Source organism: Pungitius pungitius, chromosome 10 (assembly GCF_949316345.1).
Source record: "Pungitius pungitius chromosome 10, fPunPun2.1, whole genome shotgun sequence".
Taxonomy (NCBI): domain Eukaryota; kingdom Metazoa; phylum Chordata; class Actinopteri; order Perciformes; family Gasterosteidae; genus Pungitius; species Pungitius pungitius.
In genome coordinates this window covers 3,776,507-3,791,900 of record NC_084909.1, presented here as the reverse complement: position 1 = coordinate 3,791,900, position 15,394 = coordinate 3,776,507, and the positions used below count along the sequence as shown (strand labels likewise).

General features: G+C 45.5%; 1 protein-coding gene across 4 annotated transcripts; it reads left to right on the top strand.

The window, feature by feature from the left end:
• The first annotated feature begins 3,335 nt into the window (after positions 1-3,335).
• Positions 3,336-13,291, top strand: LOC119228830 (interleukin-1 receptor type 1-like). Of its 4 annotated transcripts, none has more exons than XM_037488776.2 (12): positions 3,336-3,447; positions 8,226-8,303; positions 8,739-8,988; positions 9,089-9,281; positions 9,382-9,553; positions 9,628-9,690; positions 10,004-10,139; positions 10,278-10,432; positions 10,754-10,897; positions 11,398-11,565; positions 11,927-12,144; positions 12,321-13,291. In XM_037488776.2, the coding sequence occupies exons 2-12, from the start codon at positions 8,228-8,230 to the stop codon at positions 12,579-12,581; spliced, it is 1,836 nt and encodes a 611-aa protein (XP_037344673.2). In that variant the 5' UTR covers positions 3,336-3,447; positions 8,226-8,227; the 3' UTR covers positions 12,582-13,291. The 4 variants fall into 4 exon arrangements, with proteins under 4 accessions (XP_037344673.2, XP_037344675.2, XP_037344671.2 ...); XM_037488774.2 differs by lacking the exon at positions 3,336-3,447 and adding an exon at positions 6,597-7,440; XM_037488777.2 differs by lacking the exon at positions 3,336-3,447 and adding an exon at positions 6,600-8,097.
• Positions 13,292-15,394: the final 2,103 nt, after the last annotated feature.

The window sequence follows — 15,394 nt, the reverse complement described above, 5'->3', positions numbered from 1 at the left end:
GAGCAGATGCTCTACTTTAAGCTTTATCATTCCGGTTCACCTATACGACAAAACTACAGGTACTTTTTTCTTCTCCTGTCGAGTGGGAAACTGAATGAAGGCGTGAGGGGAGCGGTTTGAATTGATGTGAAGATGGAAAAACTCAGCATCAAGAAGGTCAGAGCAAGGCCCAGGTACGCTGTCTCTAAGCCTCAGCACAAGGTAAGTTAAAGTGTTCCATCCCCTGAGAGATGTCAGTCAGACAGGCAGAGATCCGTGCCTTCACCTGAGTGTCCGAGTGAGGGAAGGAGAGAATAAGTTGTCATGTCATCGGCATAGCTGTGGTAGAAGCCATGTGAGAGTGAATGACATAGCCGAGAGAGTTGGTGTAGATAGATAAGATGAGGGGACCCAGAACGGAGCCCTGAGGAACTCCAGTAGTAAGAGGACATGGTTACGACACAGATTCTCTCCAAGCCATCAAGGTAGGACGAGAGAAAGGAGAGAGCAGAGTCTGTGACACCAAGTTCCTGAAGGGAGGAGATAAGGATCTGGTGGTTTACTGTGTCAAATGCAGCAGAAAGGTCTAGAAGGATGAGGACAGAGGAGAGAGAGGCGGCTCTAGCAGTGTGGAGTTGCCAGCAAGGAAAGCAGTCTCTGTGGAATGGCCCACCTTAAAGCCTTGAAACCTTGACTGGTGGGGGTCAAGGAAGTTGTTACGATGGAGATAGGAGGAGGGATGGTTAAATAGTTTTGGAGAGAAAGGGAAGAAGAGATGGGATGGAATGGGGTCAAGAGAGCAGGTGGTGGGATGGGCAGAGGTTACTAAGGTAAGAACTTATTTAGGAGACAGAGTAAAAGAGGGAAGCGAGGGCGATAGAGGTGGAAGGAGGTGGGACACAGGTGGAAGGTGGTGGGATAGAGAAAGAGGAGCGTATGTCAGCTATTCTTTTAGTAAAATAGCTCTTGGAAGAAGGGTGGAGGAGGACTGGGGGGTTCGAGGAGGTTGGTGAAGATAGCAAAGAGTTTTTGGGGTTTAGAAAATGAGGACTCGATTCTGGATTGGTAGAAAGAGCTTTTGGCATCAGAGATTGAGGCAGAAAAAGAGGAGAGAAGAGACTGAAAGGCATGCAGGTCATTAGGTTGTTTTCCTTTCCGATGCTCGCAGAGTGGCTCTCACGGCACGCACAGGTTCCGACAGCCACGGAGCCGGAGGGGACTTTCTGTCCCGTCGCCATGCAAGAGGACAGAGAGGGTCATTAGTTAGAGAGAGCGGAAGAGAGTATGAGATGAAGAAGTAATCAGAGATGTGTAGTGGAGTTACAGTGAGGTTAGTGGTAGAGCAGTTTCTAGTGAAGATGTAGTCAAGGTGCTTTCCAGCTTTATGAGTAGGAGGTGAGGAACTGAGTGAGAGTGCAAAGGAAAAAAGGAGGAATAAAAGGTCAGATGACTCTGACTGTCAAACTTTGTATGCGTAATTTTTTTCCAAAGCGTTTTTTGACTAAATATGTTTGACTTTTTTTTTAAGTTAAATCTTTCAACCAAATCTTTCTTGAAGTTTTATATGAAACATTTATTTACCTTAAATAATGAACTTTTTTTCCATGACATTTTTGAATACTTTTCCCCCACTATATTTTACGACCAAATGCATTTCATACTAAAATGGCTTAACCCCCAAAAACACATCACAAACGAAACCAAAGAGTTTGATGAGACTTCCTGTGGAGTGTGAATGAGCTCTGACTTCTTGTCATCTTATACGTTTATATTACTTTTGACTAGTTGAACACCACAGCAACTAGTTCAACAAATACCTGAAAGCTGAACATTCATACTTTCATAAAAGGGTTTATGGCTGTTAGATTTCATCAGATTTGACAGTGCACTGTACCTGAATGTGTGATCTTCTAAATGTACTAAATGTCTTTGCTTGGTTGAATGTACCATTCTCACTGGGGTTCTATTGACTAAACAAAATAAAGATTGAGTAAATCATCAATGCAGTGCATAGAAGTCATCATTAAATGACATATTTAAAGGTGTTTAGCTCATGTTGCTCAGTTTATTTGCAGATATTCTGATTGTGAAATTGGTTCCCAGTTCCGCCACCAGAGGTCTCTATGAGCACGTAAAAGGAGCGGTGCACAGCTGTGCACTAGTCTGAGTGGGACCACTGGGTGCTGGGGAGGGTCACAAGAACACACATCCGAGTGAACTAGTTCTCCCAGCGAGGGGGGGGCAGGGCTCACTCCTCCCAGTCATTGCTCAACGCTCCTTTCGACACATCCCAGGGGGGAAGTTGCGACAGGAGCCGAAGAGTCCCCCCAAAAAGAGGAAGTGTCCCCCGCGGGGCTCCAGGAGTCCGCCGTCCTTTGGTTAGGTCGCTCTTTCGGGGGTGAGTTCTGCGCCTTGAACCCTTTGCCCTCTGGTTGTCGAATCACGTTTACCGGCTATGACGTCGTCCCGGTCGGGATCGATGTGTCCGTGGACTTTGGAGGGTCAAACGAGTTTATTTAAACCGTTTTACGACCACGTTGTTCCCATTTTGACTCAATGTCCTCAGGGGGAAAGTTGTGTTTGTGTCATGTGTGGAGGAGCAATGGTAACCTTTAACACACATGTATCCATACCCCCCTGACAATGGGAATAAACATCCCAGAATGCATCCCTGCAAGACACTGGCCGGGCAGTGGGTTTAGAATGAAAGAAGCAGATTATTTGAAAACAAGCAGTCAGAGAAACGTAAGATTTATTATTTATCGAAATAGTCAGATTCATTTTGATCAGCTACAGTAGGGAGAACGACGACTGACTGCTGAACTGGAATTATTCATTCATTATTCATTTGTAGAGCAGAACTTTATTGGAGTAACTACAAAACACGTGGCACGAAAACCCACATCAATACATAGAACTATACACAATTGACACTAGTACACATTTCACACCCTATACTACTTCTTACAGCCTACATGTGCAAAGACTTCTGTCAGATCAACAGATTTTGCGGGGCTTGCTAAAAAAAGATTCTAATGCCCTATTATAAGGGAAGGCCTCAGGAGATGGTCCATTGATGCAGATCCTAAGGCAAGCTGCCAGGTGTTCTCCTTGAAGTTGGTTCCTGAGGTCTGTTTTTACCTGAAGATAAAGCAAAATGCTAATTATTATCAATACAAAATGAACCTATATACGACATTCAATGTATTGCTATTACCTTGTTCACTGTTGAAAAATCCCATTCCTTTTGTGGGTTTGAGGCCCACCGAAGTCTAACACAAACTGATTTTCATACTTCGATATTTACAGAAAGGTGTCATTCTGCCTGTAAATAGACTGTCTCCTTCAGGAGTGTCTCTCCTCCCCCTGGAGGTGGGACTCCACACTCAGAGGGGGGCGGGTTTCCTCCGGTAGCTCCACTGTGTCCCTCGTCCTTCCTCCAGAGCGTCGATCCAGTGCCTCTGTGAGGTAAGTCTTCTGTTGTTTTTTCTTACTGTAATCTTATTACTATGATACTAACAACAAATATCTGATCGATCTCTGGGAAACGCTCAGCCCACTAACTGGATATCGTAACCGTGACCACAAAAGAACCCGCACGCACTGCTGCCTCCACTAAACAAAGCTTAAAGAAGCAGTTGATAGATTCCACTGAGCCAAATCCATCATTTGTGAAAAAGAACATACTTCACATCATCAGTGTGTGTGGAACATTTATTCGAATATCTATTTACTGTGTGAGTTCCTTTGAAGTCTTTTCCATCTCATGCACAAATGCCTCAACGTTGGTAGTGCATGTTGGTAGTGCACGCTGCTGTTGCACCTGATCTAATGTCCTTCACTGTAGCTGAGGTGAATAAACCAGGTTGTTCTTGAGTGATAAACGTGGGGGCCTCTCACAGTCCTCGGCGTGAAACAACGCTGGGAGACAGTAACCCACGGCAACGTTTCAGCAGAGCCCAGCCAGCCCCCAACTGGACCTCTCTGAGCACAACATTTCCCACAATGCACTGTACACGCGGCTATAAATGAACTACCTCAGGGAAAGAACCCGAGGCCCCGGGGCCCGTTGGGGTTCTACAGAGCTGGAGCCGTACTGGTTGTGACCTGACTGATTCCCATGTGGGTTTCTATTCCAGCACTCTGGGATCAATTCCTCTTTTTATTTGTTGCTTTACTCAGCGATTCTCCGTCTCTCCAAGACTTCCTCTGGACCCTGATTCATGAAGGATGGGGGCAGGGGCTTTGTCTCACATCAGGTCTCAGATCGTCCCAGAGTCCACAGGGACAAACAAAGTCACACAACAAAACAATAGATCGATTATTTCCAAAAAAGAATAAAATGGCCCACATTTATTGCAACTAGTGAATTATATAAACACATAAATAACCTTGTTACTAGAGATGAGCGGATAAAGAACTTTTGCCGAGTATGAGTATTATACGAGTAATACGAGTCAATATCTGTGCTTGGATTGAATAAAAGTCCTCATTTTGGATAGCTGTCTGTGTCTGCGTTCTGTGATTGGCTGGTAGTCACAGCGCCCCTCCCATACACACATACTGTTTATTGTGTTGCTGTGTCCCGCTCGGCTCACTCATACACAGAACTCCTCTCTCGCTCCCTCAGTCAGCAGGTTCGCGGGTCTTTCCCGATAAATTTAAAGGGATTTCTTCGGCTTTACTTCGGTTTGTTGTTCTTAACTAGTAGAGTTCAGGTAAACGTGGGGCTTGTTAAGACGTGGTGCTTAAGAATGCGACTCGCGTTGCGTCTCTGCCTGTCGGAGATTTTTTTTTTTTCGTCGGCTCTAACCAGTTTTTTTTTTTACTTCACGCACTGACCTACTCTCTCTCCCTCTCCCTCTCTCTCTCTCTCTCTCCCTCTCTCTCTGCCGGTCATCAGAGTTTTTTTTACCGTCTGCTGGCTCTCTTCAAGCACTAGTTGTGTTAAATAACTAAATATTACTATTACAAATTAAGCCACACACACACTTCCCCTTTCTCTCTTATGATCATCAGTGATACAGAATAATGAGTGATGAACATAAAAGAACATAAGAATTAAGGAATGCTGTTTTAACCGCAGAAATGCGTCAGTACAGTACTGTTTTTCAAGTTCATGTATCATTGATCATATCACCTGTTAATCAAGCTCCCTGCGAAGGGTCAATTGCATGCTTAAAAAAGAGCATAACGGTTAAAGCCCAGCCCATTTCAAGACAACCCGACAACTTACGGGTTAAAGCCTTCATACTTCCGGGTTAAGCCCCGCCCACTTTCATGTTAGGCCCCGCCCAATCCAAGTACAGATACGGATACAGATAATTCATATGGTTCAACAGATACAGATACAGATAATGCTGTACTCGCTCATCTCTACTTGTTACTCGTTGAACTGAAGGTTCCATACTGGGCAGCAACCATGTTCGATAAACATAGTTGATTAAATAGAATCTTTTAAATGAGAGGGAGAAAAGGACCCTGAGGACATGAGGTGTGCTCGTCCTGGTCTCCGGCTGGACCTTGGCCTCCGCTGTGCCGCAAACAGACGTTACACAACTGGGATCACGGACCACATGTCAAACACAGCACCCCCTGCAGAGCCTCTGCTCCAACACCTAACGCTAGATTCACATCACCCAGAAGCTTCAGCCCGGTTCACTCAGAGGAAAAAAGAATACAGCAGCTTTCTCCAAAAGGGAGACACGGAGCAGCAGCTTCTCACTGTTTCTACACCAAAACAATGCGTTTCATCACATTTAATCACCCAAAAGTAATGAGAATTTGTATTTGTTTCCATGGAGCGCGGACGACCCACCGGGTGACCGCCGCGCCGCCAGCCATCCGTACCGTCGCCTGTACCGTTTGCTGGTCGGATCGTCAGCGCCTCACCTTCATATTATTGTACTAGTCCGGCCCGCGTTGGTTCTAAGTGGGCAGTATCAGGCCCGGACCTGAAATGAGTTTGACAACCCTTTTTTACAGAGTAAATAAATTTGAAAGTACCGTAATGTAATCCACTGATTTCAACAATGTAACTGTATTCAGAACACCATCCATTTAAATTGTAACTTAAATGGAATAGTTACTCAAGATTTGGATTTTAAATACTGTATTCTGTTACTCCCCAAAACTGCTGATCCACATTAATGAATAATCAAACCATTGTCCAACCAGTCATCCTGAGAGACAAACATGATATCTTCAAGGTGGATGTTGGAGTCTGAAGGAACCTCACAACCTTAAGTTATGTGCATTATATGTGTGGGAATGAATCCCAACAGAATCTGATTAGTGTGGTTGTTCCAAGGCCTGTCACAATATGCGATAAATTGACTTATCGCACACTCTCTAAAATTGAGTGCAATAATTTTTGGTGCTGCAAAATTCATTTTACTATAAATGAATGTCACCAACATTTAAGTTGTTCGCACACAGAGTGGTCACGGACCGGTGACGAGAAGCAGTGAACCCACCATGTTATAAAGTGTTCATTTTCGTAACCTACCCGGGTACCGCAATGCGCCTTTCTGCTGGACACATTTTCTCAAACTTGACTAAGTTCGATGCATAGCCCGCTCAGTGTCCCTTGCATTTTTTTTCAAATTTAGGATATATTTTTTTACATTCCGATTCTAATGTCTTACTATTGTGACAAATGAAATTGTTGTTAGTCGCTCGCTCACCACTGGCCAGCGAGCAGTTAAAAAAGGAGCCATGAACAGACATTTTTTCATTCGGGTGGGATTCTTTGCATGGGATGCTACATCGGGGACAACTCGGAAAATATGGAACAAACCCTGTCCCTATATCCAAAACGGGATGCGCTTTTCTCAAATAGAAATAATAGGGGTTATAGTTCTGTATTTTAAGGGATGGGTGGCAAACCTAGGCTCCTCTCTTGGGCACAAGTTGTGTTGGTGCATCTCGGTGGTCTCTCGTTGTTCCTCCTGTATTGCTCTTTTCCATGTTTTTGGGGCACTCAGCGATGAGGTGTAAAAATCAATCCTGCTGCCTAATGAAGAGCAACGTCGGTTTTTAATGCGTTTTTTTAAATCCGATTCATTGATAAATCGAAAAGATAATCGACCAATTGATTATCAAAATAATCGTTAGTTGCACCCCTAATTTAATATAATGTATCTGCATGATTTTATGTTTACACCCTCCCTTGCGAATGCAAAAATATTCTTGTTGTCTTTTGCATCATTTTTACAAACATTTCCCTGAACGAGATGAAGACGAATATTTGACCACAGAACGCGAGACCAGTTGAGCTAGTAACAATGGCTCTGTGAGGTGTGTAGGATGTCACCAACATGCACTGTGTGGCTGGGTGGTGTGGTGGCATTAGATGGTATCAACTGCTATATGACGGCCTCACACTGTTAGAACACGACCACACAACACAAGCACGTGGTTCATGTCTCTGAAGCAATGAGATGTCATCGAAACCAACGTGTAAGTTTCACATCAAAACCCAGCAGAAATAATGTGCCGTAATTGGTAGATGCCCCACAAGAGCATCTCATATGTTATTGACATGACTGAAGGAGGAAAAGGAAGTGTGGAGACAAGAGGGGGCCGACTCAAAAGAAAGAAGAAAGATTTTGTTAAAGCTAACCAAGTACTACAAGATATTTATCAATCCTAACTAAATACTTGGATTCTTTCCTAGACTCAATTCAGCAGTTCCCAAAAAGTTAGGTAACATGTTACATGTTACTCCTGCTCGTTCATAGAAGCAATCCAAATGTGATTCTATCTGGAAACCTGTTTTTTCAGTTGGATCAGTTCAACTTCGTGGCACTTTCTTCCTGAATATGATCATTACATAACAAATATATGTTGTCATAGTATGTGACAGCAAAAGGGCGTAGTGGTGGCGTACTAAAAGAAGTCAGAGGACATCTGAGGAAGTGTTCAGAAAATCGTCCGTCTGAGGAGGAACGTTGGCTTGCATGAAGCGGCCTTCAGGAATGCCGTTCCTCCTTCTAGCTCCCAGCGTAAAGCGGGGTTTGGTGTGAGTGCATCCTGGATGTGTCATCCATGGGAGAGTGTGGAAATACTAGGCAGGAAGGAGTTGCTCTTAAAGGGGAAGGACAGCTGTGTTCTTTGGTGAGCCTCGCTGCATTTGGAAGCCTTCTGTGACTTCTCGGTGTGACTTGAATCTTCCGGTTAATCGCCTCCAGGAGCACTTCCAGGCGGCTCCTTGTGTGTTTATCTCTGTAATGTGTGTTTTTCAGCCATGACTCAGCCATCAGCACTGCGAAGCCTTGTGTTTCTACTTGGCCTCTCCGGGATTTGTGCGGGATTCGAACGCGGTGAGGCAGAAACTACAGCTTTGCTTCACACATTTGATATACTTCTTTTGGTATTTACAGTTTTTTTTGCCAAAGGTAAACGTATCCTCGGCCTGCGGTCTTAACAGAAGTGCTTAACCGCCCCCATGTGGCCACTAGTGTAGCTGCAGGGACTGTGCTAAAAGGTGCAGTTAAAATGGAACATAATATGAATATATCAGAAAAAAATTATATCAACAGGAAGCAGAAGACAAAAAATGCTGGGCCTTTTTCTGTAAGTGATTTTAGAAAGTTAAATCGGCACAATTCTTTTCATTAATTCCAACGTAAGGACCAGCTCCATGTCAGTACTCCCTCTGCAGCTGCCTGTTACCAATTTAAAAAAGGCTTGACACACTTTAGGCATCACAAATAAAGTGGAATCATTTTTAAATGAGCGGTTTGGTTGTGTTTCAGAGAACTGCAAAAACTACGACCTCCAGTTCGAGAGGGTCTTCTCGGTCCCCGGGGATGCGGCCATGCTGAACAGCACCTTGGTGTCTCCAGAAGTCTTCAACTTCACGAGCGTCCCTTACAACATCAGCTGGTACGACCCGGGGGGCCGAGAGATGAGCAACCAGAGAGGCCACGTCCTGGTGAGCGGGGCGACTCTGTGGTTCCTGGACCTGAAGATAGAGGACTCGGGGGACTATGTGAGCATAGTGAGGTACGTTAGTGTGTCCAGTCTACTAGCAGGGTCTCTGTGTTTACCTTCTTCCGAGGGAAAAAGACCTGCTGCCGCTAACTGTCTTCTCCATCCTCAACAGAACCCCGTCGAGGTGCTTCAGGCAGGCCACCAAGCTGGTGGTGGAGCCGCCACTACCCGGGGAGTGCGGCCGGCCGAGGAAAGCACTCCAATCGCTGACCAACATGGTGACGGATATCCTGAGCTGCCCTCTGAAGGACTACATCAGCAAACTGGACAGCTACAACGTCTCCTCCCACGTCACGTGGTACCGAGTGAGTTCACATTGCGTTCACCACGTGAACGCCCACCATCGGGTTTTTACATGCGACCGTTCTGTAAGCTCTGGCCTCTTTGTTGCCTCTCGCTCTCTAGGGATGTGAGCGCATAATGGACAGGACAGACAGGTACACCTACCTGGACACAGCCAGACTAAAGATCGACGGAGTGGAACGCAAAAACAACCACTACTACACCTGTACGCTGAGATTCACCCTCGGCGGTATGGAGCGATCCGTGTCAGAGACCATTGAGGCACTGGTCTCAGGTAAACAGAGAGGCCCTTTTGTTTCCTTCTGACACCGGCAGCACAAGCTCAGGAGCTGTATTTCTTCTTTTCAGAAAAGTACTCTTTGGCTCCACAAGTCCGCGAACCCGCCAATGAGATCATCAAGGCACCGTTTGGTGAGTGGCTGCCCCCGCCTGTCTTTTAGGGCAATTAACCAAAGTAGGAGCCGACATTCGCACTGACGAGACCATTGGTGCAGACGATCCAACCGGTTAACGGTACGGCAAAGTCATCCACACTCCAACGGCGGGGTTGGGGTTAGTTTGACCTATGTGAATTAGATGATTAATCTGAGGCTCTGTGGCTTCTAAATACATTCTCCACTAATTATAAACCAAAGCAAAGCTCCTTGATTAGACTTGAGATACAATTAGGTTTGGGTGGGAACGATTATGGTTTTGTGTGATTGTTGGATGGTTTTGTGGTCAGGCTCCAATTTCAGCAAGCGGTGCCTGGTGTTTGTGCCGTGTGTCGGGAAGCCCGATGTTGACGTTTTTTGGAGGAAAGGCGAATTTTCATATATTTTCAAAACCAGCATTGACCGGATCTACACCTCCGAAAAACGGTGAGCAGTCTTGCCTCCACCTTCACCTCAACCAAGACTTTACTTCCATAGCTGCAGAGATAGATAATGAATGTTCGATTACACAATCGAGGTAAACGGTATAAAACTAATGTATTTCGGTCCTTCGGTCCTCACCAGGACGTGGAACCAGGAGAGGCCCATTACCGGGGTGTGGTTGGAGCGGATGCTGATGATCCCCAAGCTGATGGAAGAGGACTTCAACATCAACTACACCTGTGTTGTACAAAGTTCCAGGGGCATTGCCACGAGCTATTTCACTCTGCTACCAGCAGGTAAAAGTTGAGAATGCTCATGAGGCAGGAATCACACAAGCATCCCTCTGTATCATTTAGTTTCCTCCTCAATAAAGCCTGTGACCACTTTACTTAGCAAAGCGGTGGACAAACGTCAATCGGCCATCACTCTTTCAAAAAACAGTAGTTTTCTGATGTCTGTAAAACATCTTTAGTTTTAACACTAGTTGGCGCCATTTAGAGCGTGTTCTTGAAATAACAGCAAGACAACAGTACACCTTAATAAATGCAGAGATGTATCGACTGTGCATTCCAGTTCAGCCTAAAGATGCAGGGATTTCTGATTGTGTGATGTGACAGATCCCAACGTAATAGTCCCCATTGGATCGGCGCTGGGTGGAGTGATGGTGCTCTTCATTGTCAGCATCGTCACCTACTACGTTTTTAAGCTGGACATCGTGCTGTGGTTCAGGAGAACCTTTCCAATCCTCTACACAAACACAGGTAACACTAAACTGCGCATTTTTTCATCTCCAAGTACAGGCTTACTGAAATAAAAAAAAGAATTATGGTGAGACACACACATCACCTAAGATCTGCCCCCACACAACCACATGTGTCAACAGCGAGCGCAAACAAAAGGAAACTAACCCACCACAGCGCTGGTGAAATGCCTGCTCGTTGGTGCGACAGAGAAACCTTTCGACATGCACGACTGTTTGCTCACATTGGAACAGCATCAAAACCTCAAAATCTGATGTCAACCCTCACAACCCAAAGCAGCTTTCGCTCTCTGTGGCCCTGATTTGTACCCATGTATGAAAGTACAGCTCCGCTGTGAAAACATGCTCAAACATGTATTCTGTGCAGAGTGACACAATCAGAGTTAGAAAAATCATTTTAAAAAAGGAGAATTTCTTCTGCTCGGTCCTTGCACCGTGAAGACTGAACCCCCCAAAAAATATCCTCAAAGAGCTCTTCTTACTCTGTTTACCCTGCGTCAGATTGTGATGGGAAGTCGTACGATGCCTACGTGGCGTACCCTCAGCCCTGCGCCCTCGGATTCAGCAAACAGGTGGAGGCCTTTGCCCTCTGCACGCTGCCCCAAGTGCTGGAGATGTCCTGCGGATACAAACTCTTCATCGCGGGCCGGGACTGCATGCCCGGGGCCGGTAAGTCCACTACGGGTCGCACAGACCTTTCTCTTTTTAGGGGGGAGCCCGCAATAAAAGATGAGACAAGTCATTTTTTCTGATAGTCTCCGCTTCTCCATACTGGCCCGGAGAGGCCTTTAGTGACCTACAAATGCGTCGGTAGAAAAGGTCACGGCAAATGGCTATACTAAAATCAAGTGCAGGCCACTCAAAACCTGAAATCTCTAACGCTGTTGTCTTTTTGAAATGGAGCAGCTGCAGGTGTATTCTCTGTTGATATATGATGTTATTGACTTAAATTAGCTACACCCTTATGGAGAAAGCGGGGGAATCTCCTCCTCTGGGAACCCAGCAAAGCTCTTGTCTTTCCTCCCTGCAGCGGTCGTGGACTCCGTAGAGGAGAACATACAAGCCAGTCGCCGTCTCCTCTTGATCTACACCGCCGCCACTTTCACCGGCAAGAGACACGCCAGCAGCACGGGCAGCAATAACAACAACAACGATGTCTCTCAGAGTGAGGACGTATACTCAGACACCAGGCAGCAGCTGGAGTGTGTGACGGCGATGCACAGAGCGCTGCTGGAGAGGTCTCTCAAGGTGACAATTATGGAATCCAGTAAAGAGAATGATGAAGGAAATCGCAAAGAAAAACTGCATTTGACAATAATACCGATTTCCAGATGGCCGAGAGACAGATAAAACTCAAATGCCCTTAGTTATTCGGCCACATGCTCAGAACAGGAAGTGGGATTCTAACCGGCTCCTTCCCTCAGGTGATTCTGGTGGAACTGGAACCGATCTCCCCGGCTCAGCTGGCTCTCTTCCCCGAGTCGGTGCGTCACCTGAGGAAGAAGCAGGGCGCCGTGCGCTGGTGGAAGAACCCGAACGCGAGGACGAGCGAGGACGAAGAGACGGGTGGCCCCGCCGCGTCCCTGTCCCCCTCCTCCCGGTTCTGGAAGGAGATGAGGTATCGCATGCCGGTGAGGGGGAAGAGAGGGACGTACCCTGAAAAAACAGCCCTGCTGAGCTTGTGATGAGTCTGGACCGGAGACGAGCTGCTTTCAGCTTGGTGTCGTAAACCACATTTACTGCTGGGTACAAAAACAAGGTTTTGGTCTCTACAGGTTGTGTTCACACCGCTGCAAGGAGGCTGGGCTCAATCTGTTTGAATTATATCTTAATGTAGCGCGTGGGCTCTTTGAGGGACAAATGGGCGTCTTCTCAGCTGGCCTGCGGTCGGCTCCGGCTCCTTAGCGCGTTGCTAGAGTGGGAAGGTTGACGGAGACACTTTGAGCCTCGCAGCAGAGGGACGCCATTAGAAAGCTTCTCTTCATGTGAAAGCCCTTCAAGTAGCATCACAGGACGCTTTGCTGAGACAGCAGGTCACGTGTGATCATCGGGGCTAAATGGACACAGAGGAGACTGACTTTAACATGTACGTAAGACAAAACGTGTAAATATGTGTAAGAACGAAAGTACCTCCTGCTGAGTAGTAAGCAAACTGAAATTGATATTAAATCAATGCAATTAATTCATCATGCAGTTATTGAGCCATAGCTAAGAAAATGTGAAGAGTGAAAGACAGGAGAGCAACATGTGTGACAGAAATGTATATTCTAATCATGGAAAAAAGACACATGTCAACACAATGTGTGAAAACGTTTCCAATGAGTGTAATCGACCGGTTGTCTACTCTGTCAATAAATGGAACATCCCATAAACTACACATTTCTCCTTCTTTCTTTTACCTCACAGCTGCAATGAATCAAGTTCCTTTCTATTCGCCGTTGAAATGATCTTTTTTATCATTTTGTAATAACAGGGATGGAAATGATCCAGGTAAAAAGATATGAAAAGTTGTTAAAAGGGTTACATTTTGAGTGTATTTGAATAATCTTTTTAATCATGTAATAGGATCAATACGAAAGCTCTGTTTGATTCAAATATGGAGAGAGTTGTATGATTTTAACACTGAACCGCAATTCTCAAAATGTTGAGATGATATAGGAATTCCACAAAGATTTAAATGAATTGGCCCTTTTGGTTGTTGCATTGAGGCAAAAAATAAACGTCAGTTTCCTGAGTAGAGCGTATGAGGGGATGAAAGGTCTTTGTGTATGGTTTCCTTTATGCGGTCACGCCCAAAAGGTTTGAAACATGAAAAAAATAAGATCTGCAAATGAAAAGACCTCAAATATAGATGACAAATAGATAAATGAAGAATGAAAATAAATATTCAAAACAATTCAATAACTGAATCAAAATGACATTTATCCCCAAAATCGTTTTAATTCCATGCTTTAATGCTATTAGGAATGCTTTCAAGGTTGGGTTTCTTCACAGTCTGCTGGCCTACATTCTGAGCAGATGCTCTACTTTAAGCTCTATCATTCCGGTTCACCTAAACGACAAAACCACAGGTACTTTTTTCTTCTTCTGTCGAGTGGGAAACTGAATGAAGGCGTGAAGGAAGCGGTTTGAATTGATGTGAAGATGGAAAAACTCAGCATCAAGAAGGGCAGAGCGAGGCCCAGGTACGCTGTCTCTAAGCCTCAGCACAAGGTAAGTTAAAGTGTTTCATCCCCTGATAGATGTCAGTCAGACGGGCAGAGATCTGTGCCTTGATATGTATATATATATATATACACTCACCGGCCACTTTATTAGGTACCCCATGCTAGTAACGGGTTGGACCCCCTTTTGCCTTCAGAACTGCCTCAATTCTTCGTGGCATAGATTCAACAAGGTGCTGGAAGCATTCCTCAGGGAGTTTGGTCCATATTGACATGATGGCATCACACAGTTGCCGCAGATTGGTCGGCTGCACATCCATGATGCGAATCTCCCGTTCCACCACATCCCAAAGATGCTCTATTGGATTGAGATCTGGTGATTGTGGAGGCCATTTGAGTACAGCGAACTCATTGTCATGTTCAAGAAACCAGTCTGAGATGATTCCAGCTTTATGACATGGCGCATTATCCTGCTGAAAGTAGCCATCAGAAGTTGGGTACATTGTGGTCATAAAGGGATGGACATGGTCAGCATCAATACTCAGGTAGGCTGTGGCGTTGCAACGATGCTCAATTGGTACCAAGGGGCCCAAAGAGTGCCAAGAAAATATTCCCCACACCATGACACCACCACCACCAGCCTGAACCGTTGATACAAGGCAGGATGGATCCATGCTTTCATGTTGTAGACGCCAAATTCTGACCCTACCATCCGAATGTCGCAGCAGAAATCGAGACTCATCAGACCAGGCAACGTTTTTCCAATCTTCTATTGTCCAATTTCGATGAGCTTGTGCAAATTGTAGCCTCAGTTTCCTGTTCTTAGCTGAAAGGAGTGGCACCCGGTGTGGCTTCTGCTGCTGTAGCCCATCTGCCTCAAAGTTCGACGTACTGTGCGTTCAGAGATGCTCTTATGCCCACCTTGGTTGTAACGGGTGGTTATTTGAGTCACTGTTGCCCTTCTATCAGCTCGAACCAGTCTGGCCATTCTCCTCTGACCTCTGGCATCAACAAGGCATTTCCGCCCACAGAACTGTCGCTCACTGGATGTTTTTTCTTTTTCGGACCATTCTCTGTAAACCCTAGAGATGGTTGTGCGTGAAAATCCCAGTAGATTAGCAGTTTCTGAAATACTCAGACCAGCCCTTCTGGCACCAACAATCATGCCACGTTCAAAGTCACTCAAATCACATTTCTTCCCCATACTGATGCTCGGTTTGAACTGCAGGAGATTGTCTTGACAATGTCTACATGCCTAAATGCACTGAGTTGCCGCCATGTGATTGGCTGCTTAGAAATTAAGTGTTAACGAGCAGTTGGACAGGTGTACCTAA

Coding starts and splice junctions, on each gene's coding strand:
- LOC119228830 (XM_037488774.2), top strand. Junction 9,691..10,003: donor GATCATCAAGGCACCGTTTG/GTGAGTGGCTGC, acceptor TTTTGTGGTCAG/GCTCCAATTTCAGCAAGCGG. Junction 11,566..11,926: donor GGACTGCATGCCCGGGGCCG/GTAAGTCCACTA, acceptor TCCTCCCTGCAG/CGGTCGTGGACTCCGTAGAG.